At 33.1% G+C, this 24,285-nt stretch overlaps 1 protein-coding gene across 2 annotated transcripts; it reads right to left on the bottom strand.

Moving 5' to 3' along the window:
- Positions 1 to 282: 282 nt before the first annotated feature.
- On the bottom strand, positions 283 to 23,700 carry LOC140437653 (protein arginine N-methyltransferase 9-like). 2 transcript variants are annotated; one of them, XM_072527285.1, is made up of 6 exons: positions 23,226 to 23,700; positions 14,952 to 15,331; positions 12,526 to 12,678; positions 6,985 to 7,574; positions 3,269 to 3,664; positions 283 to 618 (listed from the first exon to the last, which is right to left on the bottom strand). In XM_072527285.1, the coding sequence occupies exons 1-6, from the start codon at positions 23,546 to 23,548 to the stop codon at positions 316 to 318; spliced, it is 2,145 nt and encodes a 714-aa protein (XP_072383386.1). In that variant the 5' UTR covers positions 23,549 to 23,700; the 3' UTR covers positions 283 to 315. The 2 variants fall into 2 exon arrangements, with proteins under 2 accessions (XP_072383386.1, XP_072383385.1); XM_072527284.1 differs by having other exon boundaries at positions 12,526 to 12,681; positions 23,226 to 23,698.
- Between the last annotated feature and the right edge of the window lie 585 nt (positions 23,701 to 24,285).

Raw genomic sequence — 24,285 nt, 5'->3', positions numbered from 1 at the left:
ATTTAAACCTGCTTAGAATAAATATATGACTAGAACTGATCGAGAATAGTGAATCGATGTGAAAAAGCGCTATTTCGTGACGCTCGTCTCTGCGTTTTACTATAGAGAAAAAAATAATACAACGCCAGTATAAAAGCTTCGCTTCAATTTTCAATAAAAACAAATATTTATTTCTAGCCTAAATATTTTTTTTATTTTCTACACAATGTTATGAATGTCATAATGCAGCACACGTGTCATGAGCCTCTGAGTTTATCACCTCTGTTGGGATAAATAATAGAATTTTATTTTTTTTACATATAAACATTTATTTTTTTAAATATAAAACTTCATATAGGTACCATTAATTTGCATTTTTATACTGATACCATCTCCTAATTCGATCTTCTTTGGTTCATTAAAGAAAAAACAAGTCTTTTTATAATGTATACTGTTTAAAGTTGAATATACTATGTCTTCATAAAATTGTAATTCGTACCACAACAATAAGGCATTCGTCTCTCCACCTCTAGTGACGATTACATCTTTGGATTTTTCTCCGTCCCCTTCTAAAGGAAATTTCACCGGTGGAGAATGTTCTTTGTACATCAGTCTTTCCAAATTCGGATGTTCATATCCCTAAAAGATGAATATGTATATAAGGGAAATATATACCTAAATATTAAAGCTTGAACAAAACTTTACACCAACTATATAAAATCTATTCATAAAATATAATACAAATTCATTTTCATTGTAAGGTCGCAAATATAAACATCAAAACGGACTCCACACGTCTTCAATACAACAGCTAAGAAATACAATATGATAATATCAGCAGAAAAAAACCAAATGTATGACACCGAAAGGAAGAAGAAAAAGTTATCAGTTAACTTATCAGTGGACCATATAATATATTGTACTTGGGGTCGGTTATGGAAAAAATAAAAAATGAGAAAAGATTTTCCAAGATATTTATTCAAGATTTAAAAATAAACATTATGAATGGAATGAATAAATTTGCATAGAAAAACTTATTTTAAATTATATATCCGCTAAATAGATCATTAAAGCATTGATTAAAAACTACACATGTATAGTAGTTTTTAATCAATGCTGTAAGTGCGCTTCATGGCGTATTAACTCGTGCAGATATGGAAGCTTACGTAGTACTACGCAATATCACTGCGCAAGAAATCAGAAGTTTCAGTTGAGTCATTTCTAAACTTGTTGGAGTTAAAGATTCTGCGTAAGTATTAAAGTTCATTACTAGCCATAGAATTTGGAATTTCGGCAATATAAGTAAACGATTTTTTTCGCCATTCACCAAGACAAACCCCCCTTTCGTATTTAATAATTCTTCCTCTCTAGCTGCTAAGTACTCGATTATTTCTCCATAACTATTTGAACTTGATTGCCTGCCCGCACTTTCTCAGGTGACGTATTCGCAAGAGTTTTCCCTTTTTGAGTTCCGCTATTTCGTCTTTCTCTGGAGTGTCGGTAAGTATACGTGACTTTTCTCTTGCTCTTCCTGTCTTAATTTTACAACATTGCAACATTTCAAGTGTAATAGAACTTTCTGAAATTCCTGCCTGAAGACCTTTTGAGGTAGAGGAAGTAGAGACATTTCTTTAGCCGAAGCTTTCGTGTGTTCCCTCTCTTCTTCAACATCGACTTCTTCTCGACCCACAGTATGCTGGTTCAGAGGATGATCTGTTATATGTGACAAACACTCACTCTCTGCAAAAATATTTTCATTTATTGGATAAACTTTGATTTCAAACCCTTTCTGGATATTAGATGTAGTAAATGCTCAAACTACGTGTTGAAAAACCTTTCTTTTAAAAGCTCTATAGTGTGTTTCCTGTTGAATGTCAGATGGTAGACTATTATAAAATTTAACACAGGCATACAGGACTTCTCTCTGTTATAGACAATCTGTGAAGTGGCAAATTCAAATTAAGGCTTCTTGTATTATATTCATGATTGGGAAGCAGGTGATAAAACAAAGAAAAATTTTTAAAAAGGAACATAATACATTCAAATATATGGATGGCTGAGAAAGTGAGTATATCGAGTGATTTGAATCGGCCTCTACAGGATTCTCCCGCCTTTAGTCCTAAGATCACCTGGACCGCCTTTTTTGGACTATAAAGACAGTTGAGCTATCTACTGCAGCACCCCAGAAGATTACTCCATATCGCATAACAGAATAAACGTTTGCATAATATACTGATAGTAAAATCCCCTGGTCTAGATAGTTTCTTTAACACTCTTAATGAGCAGCAGGCTCTATTCAGTTTTTTGTTGTATTTTGCATTTGTTCCCACCAATTCAGATTCTGGTCAATATGAATACCAAAAAATTTAACTGATCTAGCAGGTTCCGTGTTTTGTGATAGAAAATTAATTTTATCTGGAAACTGTTCTCGTGACTGGCTGGTTCTAAAGTAGACAAAAACTGTCTTATCAGTATTAAGTAACAACCGATTTCCACTGAACCACTGTTCAGCCTTGCTTAGAATTTGCTCTGCCACTATGAGGAGTGTTTCTAAAGTTTTTTCCCAGAAAAGCACATTTGAGCCATCAGCGAAATTTACGAGGTTTGAGGAACTAATAACCACCGCATTTGGAAGGTCGTTTTTGATTTTTGGAATTACCCTTAATCTCTTTTACCAATTGCGAAGCCATTTTAGTTTTATTTTCGCTATTTTTAATTCGTTCTTTATAACAATTTTTTCGAGATTGAGTGAGTAAAGAATTGTATTTGCGTTTTTCTGTCCTGTAAATATCTTTATAGTCAACATTATTGGTAGACAGTGTAAACAAAACATCAAGCCTAGATTTACAATGTTTTATATCATCATTTTTAAAGTACTTTTGTGATTTTTTTTATTTGCTGTAAAATACTAAAAACTACTCTTAACCATTGCAGTTGATATACATCGTGCAACCTAGAGTGGAATATCAGCGACAGAAAGGAAATTTTCATGTTAGGAGACTTCAATGGACACAGAGGATCCATTAAGAGGTAAAGAGAGAAGAATGTAAATGACAATGGAGATAGGTTCATAAAAATGATTTTTTAATTTTATGCATGGACTATAAATTGGTATCGACATCTATTTGGGGCTTGGTCTTTTAATATGTGTAGCCTAGTTAACTCGTTAATCATCGCTGTGTGAAAATTTCTTTACTTGTGTTTTTTTGGACTACAAAAAAATTATTTGGGAACAACGGACAGAAGGCACTAAATTTATACATTCCTATATTTATTTTTTCATACTTACGGAATAATCGTTGATAAATTCAGCGATATTAAATCCAAAGACGTTATCGTCATCCACTTTATTACAAAAATCTATATACGACGAACTGATAAGTTGTACTACGATGGTTACACTTTGCGGAATGTATATTGAGCTTCCTAATTCATTTTTCGCCAAACAACAGTTTTCCAAAGATCCGTCAACGTTGACTGTGTCAAAAAAGAAAGTACAAGAGTTTTGCCCTTTAATTTCTAGTTCATTGACTATGAGAAAATTTTCTTTAGGAATGTTGTTAACGTTTAAAACATAATCAAAAAAGGCTTTATCAGCTTCTGTCTTTATTGGATGGTATACAGTACATGGGGAAGTTTTTGCCAAAAGAAAACCTAACAGCGGACATATATTGTTGTCTATAACCTGGAATAAATTTTTTATTATTAATAAACAACTAATAAATAATAACTTTTGTATACTCAAAACATTCATTAAATATAGAATAGGACACATGCCATCATATTATGTATCATAAATAGCTACCATTGAAGTGAAGGATACCTTCAACTGCAAAAGGTATTGGTGATGAGGGTGCTTATCTGACTCACCATATGTTGAGACCCATCTAATCTTCTTTCTTTATTGTTATTTTCATGTTACTCATTTCCTTCAGTGGAGTAGAATATTTCAAGAGATAAAGTTAAATTTCTATATTCAGTGAGATTAATTACGGTCAGATAAAACATCTGTTCGGTGATAGTGTTTTTCAAAATGTCTTAAAGTGTTAACAGTAATCCTCTAGATAAAGGAAAAAATAATTTTCTTGCATTTAACTGACGCAAAGAATAATTTATGACGGTTTTTCTTGTGAGCCTTAAAGCTGTCGTAAGTATTTAATATCTAGTTCCTAATTTCATTGCACTTTTCTTTCATCCACGTTTCCTCAACTTCCTTAATTTTGTCTCCAATAATATTGTGAATTTTCTTGTATTCTAAATCAGGGTTGGCAAAAACCAAGGTTTTTTTACAAAAATAAAAAAACCAGGTTTTTTGGTTTAAATCAGGTTTATTTGGTTTAAACCAGGTTTATTTGATACAAAGTATTATAAATCTAAATACGTGACTAAATGAATTAAATATTTATAAAATAATAGTAATAAACAATGAAAACAATGATTAAGACAACTTTTATTTATATAAAAAAATTAATATAATAAAAAAAACATAAAAATGTTCAAAATAATTAAGATTGAAAACACAAAAATATACTTTATCTTCATTTTAAGCACATGTATTAAACACTTTAAATAAAAAACCAATTTGGAGGCTTTTTCTGTACCCAACCTGTTTCTACGTTTCGACTACACTAGCCCAAAGGAAGAAAAAATTCTTTCAACGCCAGCTGAAGACGCTTGGGCTGTGTGAAGTTGTTCAATAACATGCATGATGTTAGTGTCGATATTTTTGTGGCTTTTCTACCACTCAATCGTCACTTTTGAAATGACACTGTTTAAAAAAAAAATGTTTTGAAAAGGTACACTTTTTGTCTGACACTTTACAATTATTGGTAAAACGTCAATTTCGGGATACTTTCAAAAATATGCTTCTGTCATTGCCATTTTATACTAACTTTCGAATTTTCTTATAAACTTCTTATTGCCACAATATTTCTGAACTTGTTTTCAAGCTCCTTCCATACACGTACAGAATCACTAATTGTACATGTACTACTTTGTACTATATTAAGTACTACCAGGGCCGCCCAGAGCCAGGCCGGCCCCGGGGATGAGACCCGCCACCCCCCCCCCAAAAATCTGATAACTCATAAACTGGGGTATGTAATAGTGAACACTCATGCTATTGACACAGGAAGGAAGAAAATTAAAACAGTTTTAACAATTAAACTTTGTTTTTAATTATTTACAATAGAACTGTTAGAAACAACATAACTTTTCTTGCTTTCATATCCGCAAAGTTTTGGATCACGTGGTCGAAATCAAGAGTTTTTGCAAGTTTCGACTCTATGCTTAACAGTCCCAAATCAGATAATCGTTGTTGACCCATAGTAGATCTTAAACAATATTGTCAAGAAAGTGTCCGCTTATATCTCTTCGACTAGGTGGCTTGTAACCAGGTCGAAGTTCTACTATGAGACGAATAAACTGTGTATGATCAACATGTTTAAATGGCGAATTTGTAGCAAATGTATGCCTGTCTAGAGCCTCCTTTTGGTTTGTACTTGTTTTGATAAGAAAGGATACCACAGAACTTTCAGTTTTGCGTCTTTTTAGATTTTGAGCTACCAGTTGAGACGATTGGGGATTAGAAGAAGTACTTGGTCTGGACATCATTGCATCTCTGTCTTCAGTGCCTGCACTATCGTTTCGCTCCGTTGAAGCAAAGGATGCAAAAGAGGAGAAAGAAACAAAAGGCTAGGGCTAAAAGAAACAAAAAATAAGACATGAAAAGCTTCTAGTCCCTTATACTTTTATAAAAACTTATTTAATAGATTCGCAAATACAAAATACACAAAAATGGGGAGGAACAATAGAAACAATGAATATTCAACTATAAATTTATAAATATAAATTTATTATATATATATATATATACATATAAAAAAATTATATTGTTAATTATTAATTTGCCATGTTAATTTAATAATGTTCATTTAAATAGTATAGGAAGAAAGTATGAAAATACAGTGCAATTTAAGCATTTTTTTCTTACCTTCAATGTCATCATTATTATCATTATTTCCAGAAGAACATTTGATTAAGTGATTCTTCATTCTTGATACCTGACCCTTTAAAGTTATCGCACATTATTTACACTTTGCTCTTTCACCTTTTCTGCTGCTAAGTTTAATACTTTCAAAGGAATTCCATACTATAAGTCACGTCTTCGTCCACTTAAACCTGACATTTTCTCTTTTTTCCAATTTATTAATCACTACACAGACGTTTATAAAAATAGTAAAATAAGTACTAAGTGCCAAATCAAAACTATAAACTATTATGCTGGAATCACAGAAGATCAACTTGGGAATCCCCTGAGCCACCTGATCGCCGCACCATCACTCACAGTGAACGATGATATGGAGGAACCACCTTGTTGAATAATAATACAATACAATGGAGATATTCAAAAGGGATCTCCATCAGGACCGATCTTGAATTATTATATTTTTGTTGAGATAACAAAATGAAGAAAAATTTAAATACAGGTTATAGTGTAAAACTAGTTGTTTTAATTATTAGAATAATTTAAAATTTTAAAATTTAATCATCAATTTTGTATTTGTAGTTTGTTGAGCTGTAGTTGTCATTATTAGGATAATATCAACAACATAGAGAAAAAAAATCAATAAAAAAACCATGGTTTAAACACAGGTTTAAATTATGTTGATTTAAACTTGCCTTCCCTGATCAACCTTGGTTTAAACCAAGGTTTAAGCCATGTGTTAAAACCTGCCAACCCTGTTCTAAATCATTCTTGTGTTTATGTTTCGTACGTTCATCCATCAGTGTCAGAATCTCCTGATTCATATTAGGGCAGAGAATATTAAGGCCCAACGGAACAGTAACTGATTATATTTCTGTTCTTCACCGGCGTAGGATCAGTAAAACGACTTCGAAAATGGTAACTACAACATTCTGGAAATATTGAGTGACATGTGACATATGTATATATGAAAATTAAAGCGTATGACCTTTCTAACTATAATTTTATATGCAACTTACCGTCGTGTTCGCATTCCAAACCTTTTTCAACAATGCAATTATATTGTCCACCAACTTTTGATCGTTTAAAAACGTTATAACTTCTTTAGAAACCTTAAAACAAGTGTGATTCGTAGGTTCAGTCTCTATTAATGTTACATTTAAACCACAGTCTTTAATTGTTAACTTCGCCGTGATGATCGTTCCCTCCACAACTTCCACTGGATGGTCTAAGCAAATAATAGCATGCTCCCAACAAGTGACCTGATCATCGTCGAGAGGATTGTTTGTTATGTAGGTATTTGGTGTAAGATTCAGATCGAACCAAATGGCAAACGCGTGCAACACTCCCTGCTCTATACACCTCAGTTGGATGATCTTTTCGTGCCCGTCTTCGCTCAGGAGTTCGTTTATTTGTTCTAAGTTATAAAAATCTAGATCAAAAACTTGGTTAATATCAGTCACGTATTTCACTTCTTTATCTAGTAAATTTTCTGCTTCGTACGGTTCTAGATCGTATTCGGTGACGCAAACATTTTGGAGATTGAGCAATTTGATTGATTTTTTGTTGACCAGTTTATGTCGCTTGATTTGATCTTCACAACTAATACCTATAAAAATAAAAGGACTTTTAGAATACGTTCAAACCATCTAAAAATGTATTTTTAAAAGAATTTGTAAAGTGTCGAAAAGCCGATACGTCACACTTTGTCTAAATTTCTTTTATTTCGCTAAATTTTGTATAACACTCAGTACTTTCGATTAATTTTTCTTAAGAAACCATTTTATGCTGTTTTCCGTTATATTTTTGACCACCCAGGGCCTTTTAAATACCCACATAATCCGCTTAAATAGTTTTATCGAAATGCCGCCACAGATCTCTAAATAATATCTTTTAGAGGTATAGTCATTATGCCGCAAAGACCTAAATAAAGTACAGTGAAATTTGGATAATTCGAATCTCATGGGACCGTTAAAAAAATTCGAATTATCCAAAAATTCCAATTAAAAATATATCTACAAAAAACAAAGATACCTACATAAATATCTGCATACGAAAAAAGTCAACAATAGTTCAACATTTTTGTCGCTTGCAGATGTTTTCGTTTCTATTCTTGCCCGAATTTTGTCAATCAAAAAACTAGGCCAACAAAATTTGGCAAAGAATACCAATTAAAACATTTGCAAGCTATACCAAATGGTTAATTATTGTCGATTTTTATCATTTGCAGGTGTTCTCATTGGTATTTTGACCGATAAAAATCGCCCAGTGAGGACGCTTCATTAAAACAATAAAACATTTTGCCTCAAAACATTTATTGTAAATAAGACCATTTGTTACAATTAACGAAAAAAGACAGACTTTAATTTTTCCAAAGAAATCCGAAATTTTTAGCTGATTTTTAGAATTTGCTTCTCGGTAATGAAAAAATCAAAGATATTCAGTGAACTAAAAATGGAATGACTTACGTCATTTTTACTGTCGAAGTACCGTCTATAGTATTTTTCATACAAATATGCGTGCACGTCACAATTTATATAAAGTGACGTCACTTATATTTAAAATTTCCAGAACATCAACCTTAGAGTTGTTCAAATTTTCCTAACACAGCTAATAATACGAAACCCATACGGAACTGCTCGATCTTTCATAGGCGTCAACATGGTATAATAATCGGAAAAATGTAATCATCATTATATTGGGAATTTTAGAATTATATTGATTAAATAACCAAAAACATTGGTTATTATTTATAATAAAAAGTTTATGAAATAATTCTTGAAGTCTAATATTCCACAAAATAAAAATTTTAATTAAATATATTAGACAATTGTACGCAACTGATACTGGAACACTTCAAATTTTTTGACCGTTCAGCTTGTGGCAAAATTGTTTAAAGTGTTGCCGCTTTTTTAGAGTAAGAATTTTGTTTATGTTTTGATTTCTTACACAATTTGATCATAATACATTATATATTAATAAAATGTATTTATAAATACATATTAAATTTAGATTAATAGCTTTAAAAACTAATTATTGCTGTGTATTGTGATTGTGCTATGCCAAAACAACTAAATAGTCTGTAGAAAGCTGATAAGCTTTCATATAAGATAGATTATTGTGAACAAGAAATAATGACGGGACGTTTTTACTATTAATGCTCAAAATAGTGGTAAGTTTAAAATTTAGAATATATAATTTTGTATTAAAATATTTCTTATGTATTTTACTGTGTTGCAGTAGTCTTAAAACTAAGTGTATTTACTGTTAATATAACAGTTTGGCAAATAGTTGACATTTTAAAAATTCCTCTTCTTCTTCAGGTTCCTTCTCCTATCGGAGGTTGGAAATCATCATCGCTATTTTAATTTTATTGGCCGCGCTTCTGAATAATTCTAATGAGCTGCAACCGAACCACTCTCTCAAATTTCTTAGCCAGGATATTTTGCGTCGTCCTGGGTTTCTCTTCCCTTGCATAATTAATCTAAGTAATACGTACTTCTCGCCCCTCATTATATGACCCAGATATTGAATCTTTCTAATTTTAACAGTTTTTATGACTTCACATTCTTTCTTCATTCTTTGTAACACCTCTATATTAAATAAATATAAGGTTGAATGCTCGAATAAATGAACTTTGATCAGATAAAAGGCATATATCGAGCACAGTTTAAGTTAGATCTGGAGCCATTCTGTCTCCGGCTTCTGCAAGTAATGTAGCCTTTCTTAAATAATTTTAAAGTGTTTGTTTGTCCTTTTGTAGTGTAGTGTGATGTACATTTATATGTTTATGATATTTTGTTCTTGTCGGATAGGCCGCAATTGACGAAATGCCCCTGAAGATGATCTAGGGATCGAAAGTACTTGGGCAAGATTAAATTAAACTGTGCTCGATATATGCCTTTTATCTGATCAAACTACCTCTATATTAGTTACTTTTTCAGTTCACGATATTCTGTGGATTCTCCTGTAGCACCACATCTCAAAAGAAAAATTCCTCACTTACCAACTATTCTGTTGTGTATTATGGTTCGTTGCTTCGGCCGCACTCGGAACATATTTTCCCCACAACTGATCACGTGTACATCACTCTCTTGTTTTTCATCATTGTTCTTAAGCACTTCAGCGATCATCTATGCATCGGTTATCTTACCACATACTGTAACGTCTTCAACTACGTTTACAAAATATTTATAAGAGATGGCAGGATCAGAAATGTCGTCAACTGAAAGCAGCTCTTCTGTTAAAGTGTCGTTAGCGTTTTTTGCTTTCTCCTCCTTTTTTACGAAACCAGCTTTTTTGGAATAGTGTTTGATCATTTCGAGTGCTACTTTGTCCCAAGCTTTCTTACACATTCGACAGGCTTGAAGAATGTCTAACTTTATTTTAAGGGAGTCTCAATCTTCCGTCAATATGTCATGTCAAGATTTTTTATGATACCCTGGTACATAGAACTGACACGTTGAACTGAAGTCGTGTTGGAAGGAAAAAAAATAACTTACATTTTTCATCAGTGGGATAGTGTTGTGTGCCGTACAGTTATCAATAAACAAAATAACTTCTTTTTTCTTTTATGATTTTTTCTTTTGTCTAATTTCATCAGCCATTTCTCGAAAGGTCACTAGTCATCCAAGATCTTGCGCTCTTCACATATTCCACTGGTTTTGCCTTGACGTTCTTAAAACAATAAGGATTAGCTGACTTGCAAATCATTTGTAAAGGCAGCCTTTCTGATCCGTCCATGTTTGCATCAATTAAGAGAGTGACTCTTTATTTGCTTAGTTTTCCTCCGTGAAATTTTTGGTTTTTAAATGCCAGTGTTTTGTGAGCAGTTCATTTAATAAAAAGACATGTCTCGTCAATATTGGAGATATCTCTTTCATCTATATCCTGAATCATCCTCCTCTTCCAAAAACTTTTTCCATTGGTTGGCTTCTTGCTGATTAACAGCACCACTTTCTCCACGAATGGATTTGAATGAATTTTTGTTGCGTTCTTTGAATCAGTCTAGTCACCCTGTACTCGCCTTAAAATTGTTTTTCCCCATTTCAATAGCAAATTGTTCAGAGCTTTGCTTCTTATAAGGGGAACACTCACGGGAATCTTATTCCCGGTTATTCCTGGGTTGTTTGTGCAGAAAAGTTGCAATATGAAATTTGTGGTTCCTGGTGTACGTCGATGAAGACGTCGTTGGTAATAGCGGTTGGTGCTATGATTTATGGAGTAAGCTACAATACACCATAATTTTGTTGCTGCATGGGCTAAGTACGTTTATTTGGTGCCCAATTATTACACATTGTGTCGCGATTTTGAACTTTTGAACTTTATTGAGAACATTAAACGTTATTACCTTTACAGAGATTTGTATATTTATTAGATTATAATAATTTCACTATTATTTTTGTATGTATATCACAGCGTTGTGTAGTTTATTACCTAATATTAACTCATAATGTGTATTATGAGTATACTTGTGCATTGAGTTTATTAATTTGTTTTTATATGACATATATATTCATATTTTTATTTCTTTTTTGTATATTATTTCTATCTATGGTTTGTTTATGGTTCTCTTTTTGTGTGTCGTTACGTATTGATTAATATTTAAGTTTGTACTACATATATTCTTCTTCTTTTAAGTAATATATTCTTCCTTATTTATAGTTGTATATTGGGTTATGTGTATTTATGTTTAATTTCACCTTCTTGTTTAAAATAGAATTTTATACAGTCCACTGGTTTTCATTTCTTTTCTTTATTTGAATATACATACCCAATCCGAAAGGGGGAAACCAGCGAGTTCTAGATTGAACAGAATATCTTCTCTCCCCCTTCAGGATGACCAAAATTGTTATATTGAGGTCATCGTATGTGCAGAACGCAACAGTTTGAACGATTTTAAAACACAACTCTCTAAATTTGGATTTTCTGGCTCTTTTTGTGTGTATAAAGTCAGCATACCTCTTCAATTATTTTTATTTGCCGTTTCGCAATGTACACATCAATTCTACTTGTGTGAGAGACCCCTCTAAAAGGACAAGGGACTATTCCAATTCTCTTTTTTATCTTTGTACTTGTTTCTTTCTCAGATTTTATATTTGCATTTTCTCATCCAATTAGGGTCTAAGTCCATCCCAGTTTATCCTAGGACGGAGAAAACTTTCATCCTAAGAGACGGTCGTCCTAACACAGGTCGATGCCCTTATCTCAGTTTTCTAATCTCAGTTTGTGCCGGAATTTCTGATATGAAGCGAGGCTCTCCCCAATTTCAACAAACTACCCTCACACCTCAACAGTCGGCGAGAATGTACTACACGATAGCAAATTTCTCTTGATATAGTGGCGCCATCGGACGGTGGGAGTAAGTACTTATAAGACCGTCAGCGTCGTCGTACAAACTTGGATGATTACATCATTTTGGCTGAATTTTTGCGAAATTTAAAGGTATCTGCGATCGATTGTTATACAAGAAAAAATATAAGCTGTGAAATATCTCTCACTGTTAGTAGTTTTAATTTAATATTCAAACATAAAAGGTTATTACATACAATGAAACGTACCTGTAATATATAATTTGGCTCCACACGGGACTATTTTATAGTCTTCCTCCGTTCGTAACATTTTTGATGCGTGATAAATGGTTTCTAGAGCTCGTTCCCCGAACAATCCACAGTCGAACACCTCCGTAACCAGAAAATTGCATTTATCTAGAACTTCTAGAACAAAAAAGCGTGTTACTAACATGAAAAATTGAAATTTGTATACTTAATATACAAAAAAAATGTTCACAGTAAAGTTTTATTGATGTCGATTCATTGGAAAGTATAGGTTTTGTGTTAAAACTACGGAAAAGTGAAACATTTTTATATCATTTGCTTAAACACGTATTCAACGTTTACAGCGTTGTCACATTAACAGAAATTTTCTCGTAAAGACAAATATGGGTTTTAAATATCTTATGATATTTAAAACCCATTCTAATCGGGGCATAATAATGCGTGAAGACTTCTGACTTAGAGTGAGTTTGTTACTGTTAAGAAGCTGCAATTTATAGGGAATTGTCGTAACAACGTCGTTTCAACGGATTTGTACACTCAAAGCAATAAAACCTTTTTTATAATCGATTGTTAGTAAAAATATAACGACAAAAAATGCAAATGTATGATTTCTGACTTAGTCACATATTAAAAGATAATAAAGATAATACTATAAAGATAAATAGATATGCAGGTTCCATATCAGATTACCAAGCGTCAGCTCAAATTACTTGTTTTGAGGAGATTCAATTTTTTTATCGAGCTTGACCTAAATTAACTGACGATTGAAATATATACAAAAAAGAAGTCTGAGATGCAGGTGTAGTTTGAAAACAATTTGAGAGATTTATGAGACATTAAACGAACTATTTTTCGACCATTTTTTTGCGATAAGATAGATTTAAGAATAAATAAATTGCAAAGAACCATGATACAGAGACGTATTCTGTATTATCAATAAAGAAATATATTAGGAGCGTACTACGAAAGAAATATTTTGACGATATGTTACACGTTGTAACACTAATGACAATCGTAATAAGCAAATATACTCAGTGACATTAGAAGTGTTACACCCAGAAGAAATAATTTCTTGAACTTAATTTTTTGACAACATGGTAGATTTACATCAAGAATGAAATGATAACGTCGTCAAGAATTTTTATTACCAAGCAATCAAAAAAAAATAATAATGTGTTTGGCGACCCCGTAGCTGAATACGTCAGGGCATTGACAAAATGAGACGATCGATGTCTGCTTGCGGTACCTCGTTTTAAGCAACTTGAACTTCATGTATTAACTGTGCCAGAGTCTGTGGAGGATGGTGCAAAGTGGACAGTCTCCTTACCATCATATCCCATACATGTTGTATAGGATTTAAATCCGGAGCACGGGACGGCCACGGCAAAACATTAACGCCAGTTTCTTGGAGAATGTCCATAGTTTGACGAGCAATATGGGGACGCGCGTTGTCTTGCTGAAAAAGGACGTCTCGACGGCCGTCGAGATAAGGCAGTAAAGTGGTGTGTAAGATGTCATCAACCTAAAGCGCATCAGTCATATTACCTCGAATAAACATAAGTGGTGATCGGCTACCATAGGCAATAGCCCCCCAAACCATTACTCCAACTGTACTGTGTACATGCCTCTCAACAACAAACCCGATATCTCGTCGCTCTCCACGGCGGCGTCTTACCATCCTACGACCATCATGCATTCCTAAACAGAATCGTGATTCCTCGCTGAATGCTACATTACGCCATTCTGCCACCCAATATTGTCGTTCTCTGCACCAATTCAAACGTTGATGACAGTGGTCTGCAGACAAAGGAAGCACTAGTCGTGGGCGGAATGAAACCAGTCCAAAGGCTCGAATACGACGGTATAGTGTACGCATACTAACAGGTCTACCTACTACTCCAAACCATTGGTCAGCAATTTGACGCGTAGTAGCAAAACGGTCTCGCAGAGCCAGTAATCTAAAGCGCCTAATTTGACGCTCTGTGGTACGCCTCGGTTGACCAGTTGGTCTTCTTCGTGTTCCTCTCCTTCGTTTGTCCACCCACGACAGACACGCATAACCGTCATTGCCGTACAATTAACACGACGGCCAATTTCGCGATACGACAAACCCATATCTCTATACGCAATAATTCTAACCCTGTCAAAATCGCTAACATGGTGGTAATTTTGGTGTCTTTAAACTCGAGGCATTTTCTTACACTGAATACAATAATTATTAGACTGAGGAATAATAACTAAAAATTTCTATACGAACCGGTTTTCACAAATCGGTCTCTTCGCAAAAAAATTTAAAGATAAAACTTTATTTTTACAAAAAGTATAAAAGATAAAACATTGGTATTGTAATCATAGCATGTTCTAAAGTATATATAATTTAAAAGGGAAAAAATTAAAAAGATATTCTTTTACACTATTTAAATTATTACCTTCAATATCCAATGAATAACATTGCAGAACCTTCACATTCGAAACTTCATTTTTCTTCATAATATCTACACATAAATTATAGAGCTGCTTGTTTTCTTCAATGGCTATGACAGAAGTACCGGGCATCTCCGCAGCTATCAAACTTAAAAGTCCACATCCCGCTCCTATATCTATAACATTTTTGTATCCGTTTTCAATTACTTCTCTGATGGCTTCGTCGTAGGCGAGATTTCTACCTTTGTCATTAAGCATCCTAAAGTGCCATCTTGGTATTTGATGCCATTTGACGCGCATCAGATTGATTTCTGCGGGAAGGTAATTTTTGTTGACGTTTACTGCTCTTTCTAGATATCTTCGAGCGATATCTACTTCCGATATTCTAAAAAGAAAATATTCTTTAAATAACAAAATAAAAATGTATTACAAATGTAAAAAAAAATGGGTAATATTTTTCGATAATTCTCGAACATGCAGTCTAGTATTTGGCCATTATAGTTAAAATAACAGCCTGGTACGCTAGCAGTGGCATCTATACGAAGTAACAAGAAGTCGGGAGACCTCTCTTTGATAGCAAATTAGGTGAACCGCAAATTCAAAGCCTCTTACTGGTTACTGGAGGCTGTTAAACAACGCTAGGAATAATATTTTATTCCGACATGCATCTGCGGTCCACCCTTGAAAACACTATCGTTTTCGCCCTTTACATAGAGAAAAGACGTTAAAATGAATGTAAAAGATTATTGTAAAAGATATGGTGTTATTAGTAACTAAAGTAAAACCTGTTTATATATTAATATAAGTAAATTAAACTCATTTACAATTTGTTTAAAATATTAATATCTTTTAGATAATTAAAGAGGTTTTTCGGATTACAATTATCTCCTAAAACATCCTTGATATTTCCAGGTATTGAATGTTTGTTTCTTTCATTAATAAATTTGGGACAATCTACCAAAATATGTGGTATGGATATATTATAGTTACAAAGATCACATATAGGGCGTTTTGATTTGGCGATAATATAACCATGAGTTAGTTTGCTGTGTCCTCTAAGCAATCGAGTCATTTTAACGAATACCCGGCGGTCAATGTTTATTTCACACCATCACTGTGTTGTAGGCTTAATAGTGTTTAGAAATGATTTTGATTGTTGCCATTTATTTCCCCATTCACTTAGCACTTTCTTTTTTACGAGTGATTTAAAATCCGGCACAGACACTGTTTTCACTGTTATTGATGATGTACTTTGTATTGCTTCACGAGCGTAATGATCCGCTTTTTCATTGCCTTCCAAACCAGTGTGTGATGGAACCCAGATGAAACAAATTTTCTGTTTTGCCTGGTTTATAAGGTTTAATTGATGTTGTATTAGATGAACGATAGGATTACTGGTATAGAGATGTTTTATTGAATGTAATGCACTAAGAGAGTCAGTAATTATCAGGGTTTTGGAGATGTTGTGGTTTTTTATACGAATTAATGCTTGTAGAATCGAGTACAGTTCTCCAGAGAGAATACTGCTAGTAGGTGATAGTTTCAATTGCAATGTGGTATTTGGAGTAACGATTGCTGATCCTACACCATCAGTGGATTTGGATGCATCTGTAAAGATGTGATAATGATCAGAAAAACAGGACAGTTTGTTAAATGATTCTTGGTTTATTAATTTGTGAGGACTTTTAAATTTGTTGCATTTGGTAAGAGTTAGATCGCATTGTAAAGGGGGTATTGTCCATGGTGGAAATGCAGCCGTAGTCCACAGGCGGGTACACATATGCGAGCAGAACTGTTCGCGAACCGTTTGTGAACGCTATTTTTGTGCTTACACAATATTAAAAACTATGGCTATATTTTTTTTTGCATTCATCAGATAGAATAAACTTTTGGAAAACACATGATGACTTCGTCCTATGTTCCTCATAGAAAAAAATGTCCTCTTGGTGTATTTTTTTCATCGTGACGACACAGTTGATCCAGTTAGTGGTAAGCCAGAGATAATTTTATTTTATAATTCTAAAAAATGCGGTGTAGACATCGTTCATAAAATTGCTTCTTAGTATGACGTTTCAAGAAATACGAAACGGCGACCGTTAGTAACTTTTTATGGAATATTAAACGTTTACAATATTAATACTTTTATCATTACTAAATTCAATAATCCAGATGCAGAATATAGCCAAAATAGGAGGCTATTTATAAGAAATTTGGGAATGGAGCTAGTAAAAGAACATGGGTTCCAGAGCCTCGACGTCAGGTTTACATTCATATATTCAGTCTGCAGTTTTTTAAATACGGCAACTCTAAAGCTCTATCAGATCCCCCTCCCAATAAAAGAGGCACTGTAGGTATTACAAAAAAGGGAAAACAAGACGTTTCTGTAAAAATTTGCAAAAGTTTTGCAAAAATTGGTTGTGCATGAGACAGATTGTAGCGTGTTGCACAGACTGTGTAGACAAAATAACGTAAAATCATTGTGTAATTTTGTGCTACGTTATTTTCTGCACCAATTTTTATTTTGTTTATATTTTACGTTTCTTAATTTTGTCAAATATATTTTTACTCATCCCTAATAAAAAAACTGTTAAATTTTTTGTTATTATGTATTTTTTAGACCTCGTGTAGCGTATATTAATACCAAATAAAGGGCAATATTCTAATATTAGTTACACTCAGCGTTTAATCTAAAATTTGCAGTTTTCAATATTATTATACCATGATATTGTCAGTATTCTTATTTACTTGATTGGCTTTATGTGTAGGTTATTAAGATGAGTCCATCGCAAATTATTTCCATTATTAAAACAAATAAAGATAACAGCTGTGTTGCACTTTTTCTTGAACAGGTTAGCAATGTAAAAACGCCAAGGCCAACGTTATGACTAATATGATAATAAAAATAGTTCTAAAGTTGCCATAGAGAATGTTTATTATCAGCACTGTTAAAACTTTTCAAGATAAATATTCAAGACGTAAGCTACATTTTATACAAATGGAATAATATACTCGTAAATGCAAATATTAATCTGTCAGCAGAAATAGGTCAAACACACAATTTTATTATCACATCAAAATCGGCACCTTTTTTCGGATTCAGTTCAAAAGGTTGTCGAAATTAATTTCTTAAAAACAGATCGTATTATAAATCGAATGCATATTACATTTTTGTTGATGGTTGAAAATCAAATGATCTATTATTTAATATTTTAGTGGGAATTACATAGCTTGTGGTCAATCCACAACATTGTTATTTGAAACATGTGAACAATGCTTGAAAATTGCAAAACTTAACTTATCGTTGTTTTGATAATATCGGCTGTTAAATTTGTGTTTAAGTATTTTTGTCTGGATACTTTTGGTACTCATTTTGCTAGTTTTTTATTGTGAAGTACGACAAAATACACTAGGGTGCAAAATTAACCGAATACATACTCAGATTTTTTTGTTTTCTGTTGGTGTTTAGATCAAAACTTGTTTAATTTGTTTGAATTGTATTTTATGCCTTATTAGCGATAACGTTTTTTTCTTGTTTGAACCTGTTTAGATGTTTTGTGCGAAAAACAACACTTTTACACATACGTTTTGTTATTAATATGAAATACTGGCTTAGTATTAATTTAAGTTTATTGTGGTACTGTACCTGATTATAAGTTTAGCTGTAGGTTTTTTTGTCTCCTGTTTAAAACTTGCATTAAAAAAATTATGACACCAGAAGAAGTAGCACAGGCTGTTGCTTTACAGGATGATGGACGGAGCATTCGTTAGATCGCAAATGCTTTAGGAATTTCTCGAAGTAAAGTGTTTGATGCAAAACAAAAAGTTTTCGGTAAACAAGACAATACACTAGGAGGCCAGGTCAAGGTAGATGAAGAACCACAATTCAAGTTGAAGATCGCTTTCTTAGGTTACAAGTGATACGCGATCGTACATTATCAGCACAAGTACTTGTTCAACGATTAAATGAAAACCATAGAAACACAGTTGCCATTTATACCGTTCCAAGACGCATAAATGAATATGGATTAAGGTCCAGAATACCTGTCACGAGACCTTTATTAACAGCAAATCATTGGAGGCAACGTTTACACTTCGCTCGCTAACATCTTAATTGGGGTGTTGACGATTGGAGTGCGGTGCTTTTCACGGATGAATCAAGATTTAACAGATACTCATCAGATGAGCAGCCTAGGATATGGAGAAAAGCTAGTGAACGTTATCAGCAATGTTGTTTTACTCCGAGAGTTCAATTTGGTGGAGGTGGGATAATGGTGTGGGCAGGAATTTCCCTAGAGGCCCATACAGAACTTGTTACAATTCAAATAGGCAATTTGAACGCTCAACGGTATATTCCGCAATGTTTGGAAGATCATGTAGAGCCATTTCCCCCATTTGTTGGAGAAAACTTTCGTCTGATGCAAGATAATGCTCATCAGCACATCGCAAGAAAGAATAATACCGGATTACTTGGATGAAGTTGGGATTCGTTTATTACCATGGCCCCCAAGAAATGCAGACTTAAATCCAATAGAACATGCATGGGCTATTCTGGGACTACATATTCGACGTAGCCATGGTGAGTTTGAAACCATGAACAGTTCTGTTCTTTTTAGAAGTTCTCCAGGCGGTTCATTGTACCGACTTTCATGGCCCAAGCCCATACTCCCTACAAAAAGAAAGAATACCCCTGACAAATATGAGCCTGTTGGTTATTCTGAGGCTGAGGTCGCTTAGCAAGGTTTTCACCTCCAAGAATTCTATCCTTGTTCTTATTTCTAGATCTGGATCTAGATAGTTGTGTTAACTTCCAAGTCGATATCGTCACCTTCTCTGGATATTCTATGACAGAGGACAACAGAATAAGGCACATCCTTGTTTTATTCCAAGATTAATACATGTTTCCGTTATCAATCTGCTTTTAGTCTTACTGACTGTACTTGGTGCTTTAGGTAAAACAAAACCTGTATGTTGTTGTTTCTAGTGTGTTTGCATCTATAATTTTCATTAACTCCGAGTGTTTGACATTTATACTTCCTTCCTCTGATCTCTGCATTTTTGTGGAAGAACCAATAGGATAAACAACACTTAAGTAACTGGTCCTGAGGCCGGGTTTGCAAAAATTGTTCCATACTTATATTGGTGTTGCAATTTCAGTATGACTGCAATGTATGATTTTTATATATAGTTTTAGGGTTTGGTTGATCAGACGGAACTGTTTGCATATACTAGTATTACATTATATTACCTGTATTTAAAAGTTTAAAATTTCTGCCTATATTCCGTGTGATCTTGCTGCTTTGACTGTTTAGATTCTTTTTAGGGCCTTAACAATTTCGCTTTTTATTAAAGTTGAGCTATTTATAGGTTCATATTCTCTTGCTAGTTACATGCTATTGTCATTAAAGACTTTCTCTAAATATTTGGTCCAAACTTGTTGTTCTTCTGCTCAATTTATTTATTAACTTCTTGTTATCTTGGTCTAGTCTGTATATGAGTGTTTCTCTATATATGAGTATTCTTGATTCCCTTGTAATTTCTTTTATGTTTTTCTGCATGTCAAATAGATCGTGTTTGTCTTTTAGCTGCTCAATTTCAATGCATCTTTCTTTCTTCCATGTCTATTTGGCTTGTCTAATATTATATTTTATGGAGTTTTTTAGTGTTCTATTTTGATTCATTAGTTCGAGAATTTCGGTGGTCATCCATTCTTTTCTCCTGGGTTTGTCAATTATTTTCAGATGTTGTTCTTGTGTGGTGTTTAAAACATCTTTAAGTTTACACCATGGGTTATTGATACCATCTTCTCCATCTCGTTTTTTCCTATTTGACAGTTCCTATGATTTCATCTAATTTGTTATTAGGACATTGTGAGTTACATACTTGAGCTTCTGGACTTTTGACTATTTGGATGTTTGGTCCTAATGCTTTTCTCTTTGTTAATTTTATTTATTTGGAATCTTTTTTTGTAGATCTTTTTTTTTTCTTTTCTTTCTTTTTTTTTTAAGATTTTGTAAATCTTTGTAATTACAGAGTAATTGTTCGAGCCAATGTTGCCATTAAGGTATGTTTTAGTCTTAATGCCATTTCCGTTTTATTCATCACTATGTGGTAAGGTGAGTCTTGGTTAAATTTCCGGGTATAAATATATCTAGATTGTAGTTTGAACCATGGATTTGATATTGCTAACTGTTCTTCCTTACAGTGTCTTCAGATCTGCTTTGCCTACTTTGGTGTTAAAATGATCTATGATAATTGTGATTTCATTTTTATTTATAGATGTCTGATGTCAAACCTACTAGAGATGGTTCCAACAGCCTTGACTTTGGCTAGGTCTTATTAGTACCTGTCCTTCATATCTGCAGGAATGTGACATGCTGTACCAATATAACATTAAATTTAAGTAATAATAAAAAAGATACACCTTATAGAACTGGAGAGAGAGATAAACAAGAAATCTAAAATTACATTTCACTCATTAGTTTTGATAGATAATAATTGGAATAGTATCACGAGTAAGCCTTGTAATGTCCATATAAAGTTGTTGCAAAGGTAAAATTACACAGTTTTGAATTTATCTATTAGTTTTCAATCTCAGCACAGAAATACATACACACCACAGTGACATGTAGATGTAGACTTTTAGTTTAGGGATATTCCATCTAAAAGTACTGTGACAGTTTATAAAACGAAGAATTTAACATAAAACCAGTTGAGCTGAGGGAGACGGTAACAGTAATGGCCACCAAAATAATAATACAAATAAATAAAATAACAAGTCACCAACAATAAAATCAATTTGGGTTTATGCAAGCCGGATTAACAACAGGTGTAATTTTCAGTATAAAGCAGCTGACTACAGGAATAAAGGAACAAACACTCATATGTATTCATTGATCTTGAGAAAGCATGTAATAGAGTTCATTGGGAGATTCTATGGTAGGTGCTCAATAAGAAAAGAGTTCCCAGTGAGTATGTCAAGATTGTGAGAGTGAGTAATGGTCGTTGTTAGGATAGGTATCAGATTAATTTCATGTGAAAGTAGGATTGCATCAGGGCTCAGTGCTTAGTCCTTATTTATTTTCATTATTGTTGGCTCAGATAACAGGAAAACTACAGAATAAGATTACCTGGTGCTTAATGTATATAGGTGATATAAAACTTAGTAGGAAAAAACAGAGTATTCAGAATGTTTATTTAAAAATGCAGTTACTACAAATGGTACAAATCCCTTTGGATGGTACACTGATTGTTTGTGCAAAGTTATACTTTTGAGTAATTAGGATCAGTATTACAAAGTAATGGAGAAATAGATTGAGATGCTTGTAGTAGAATTACAGTAGTAAAGGTTAAGATGGTTCAATGTCAAGATTTTAATTACCTAATATGAAGAATTGCTTATTTTTAAATCCTTAGAGAGAATGGAAGAGGAAGACCAATGAAGATCTGTTGGTAAAGGGGATTGACATTAGTATGACCCAAGATAGAAACATAAATGTATCTAGGGAAGCATAGGGATAAAGGCATAGAGAATGATTGATGATGATAATTTATCAGTATTTAAAGCTTCTTGAATCTGTAAATTTGAAGAATAACTTAGAAAGTAGACATATATCTGTCAGTGGTAGAGTATACATACAAAAAAATATAATACTTCTGCAAGTGTACTCTCTTAACAGAGCTTAGATTATAATCATCCTGCTTATTTTTATTTTATCTACTGCTGTTCTAAATAGTTTTACTGTACTGCATTGGAACCATTTCCTAGATTAAAAGTGTAAAGCAACTTTGACTACTGATATGAAAAGTTTCAGAGAAATTTTATGTGGAATTGTACATTGAGCCATACTTTAGCTTTGTTTACATTAGTGTATGGTGCATTTTTCATAGATATTGTATCAAATACATATGTTTGATGGTAGATTAACACTTAGAGATACTGTCATTAATTCTTTCAAGAGTTTTTTTGAAACAGTTTTCTCTATTTATTGGCGAAATTATACAATCCTTAAAGAAATTAAATCTGTTTAATAAAACAACTTGTTCTGTAGTACATCTAAGAAGATTCTAGATAACCATTACACTTTCAAAATAAGCAATTAAAAAATCCAACAAAAAGATGAAGACCTATGAAAACTTATAGAAAAAGTTGGAAACAAGATGTAGAGAGATATCGTAATGTACAAAGTCATTAATTATTAGTTTGTGTTTTCAAAACAAAAGATAAAAATGAAAGTAACTTCGATGTTAAATAAACAATGATAAATATGCATTTAACTTACTTGAACATGTATGCGCCCAAATTATTCAGTATGACATAATTGTCAGGAAATAAGTTTAAAGCTTGAATGTAACATTTCAAGAGTTCTTCTATGTTGGATGTTTCTTCCAAAACCGCTCCCATTTTGCAAACGAGCTTCGTAAAAACAGTTTGCACCGCAGAAGTAGATTCAGCGGGATCATTTAAACTTTCAAAATATAGAACAAAGTTTTCATAGGCTTCGGCGAAGTCGTTTTTTACACAAGCCTGCTTAGCTTTTTTCAGGTAATATATACTGTTGTTTTTCTTTTGATAATCTCCTAAACGAGGTACTCGTCCAGCCATTATATCTAACTATTTGCTTGTATTTGTTCTTCTCACTGTTTTAATTTAACAGTATATTTGTTTTAAGTAGCACTTATATTAGTAAAAATTAATAATCTAACACCTCCATCCATTTAAACGTCACTATTACTGTCATAAATGTCATGATGATTAATGTGTCAGTGTAACGAAGTCAAAACGTCAAAAGTCAAAAACAGCTGTCGTAAACTAGTCTGTCAAAAATGAACCGCGTTCATTGACTGTCAAATTAGGTATCGTCACAGAGTAATAAATATTCTGTGGTATCCTCTGAAACATCTAGGCCATGCCACAGAATAAGAAACAATCAGAAATCAGAATGCCCACTCTCAGATGCCACCTTCTGTCAGCCACAGTTTGTCAGCACACGATCCCCATATTTTAAACGGAAACATATGACTCGAATTGAGAAATTTGTAACAAGCTACGACAGAACTGTAATTTAAATGTTTAGAGATTAATAATTTAGTACATTTGAAATAATTGAATCTATTCTTCAACTGAAAGTAGGAATAAAATAGTGCATATTATGTCTATAGTTGCCGTAAATAAATTAAACCGGGTTAATTTTTCTATGCACACCAGATAAAATGTCACTGAACACTACTGGTTCCGTTTAAAACATGGCTGATTCCGTCTGCGCGAACGAGATGCGCGTACTTATTTTTTCAACCAGAGTGGGCATTCTGATCTTCCCAAAAATAATTTCTGGTATTAAT

Source organism: Diabrotica undecimpunctata, chromosome 3 (assembly GCF_040954645.1).
Source record: "Diabrotica undecimpunctata isolate CICGRU chromosome 3, icDiaUnde3, whole genome shotgun sequence".
NCBI classification, from domain to species: domain Eukaryota; kingdom Metazoa; phylum Arthropoda; class Insecta; order Coleoptera; family Chrysomelidae; genus Diabrotica; species Diabrotica undecimpunctata.
The sequence above is the reverse complement of the archived record's forward strand: the minus strand, read 5'-3'. Positions and strand labels throughout refer to the sequence as shown.

Excerpts from the sequence above, each read along its gene's own strand:
- LOC140437653 (XM_072527284.1), bottom strand. The coding sequence starts at position 23,548 with ATGGCTGGACGAGTACCTCGTTTAGGAGATTATCAAAAGAAAAACAAC. Across the intron at positions 3,665-6,984 it reads TTTGGAATGCGAACACGACG|GTTATAGACAACAATATATG; the intron begins GTAAGTTGCATA and ends AATTTATTCCAG. Across the intron at positions 619-3,268 it reads AATTTATCAACGATTATTCC|GGATATGAACATCCGAATTT; the intron begins GTAAGTATGAAA and ends TTCATCTTTTAG.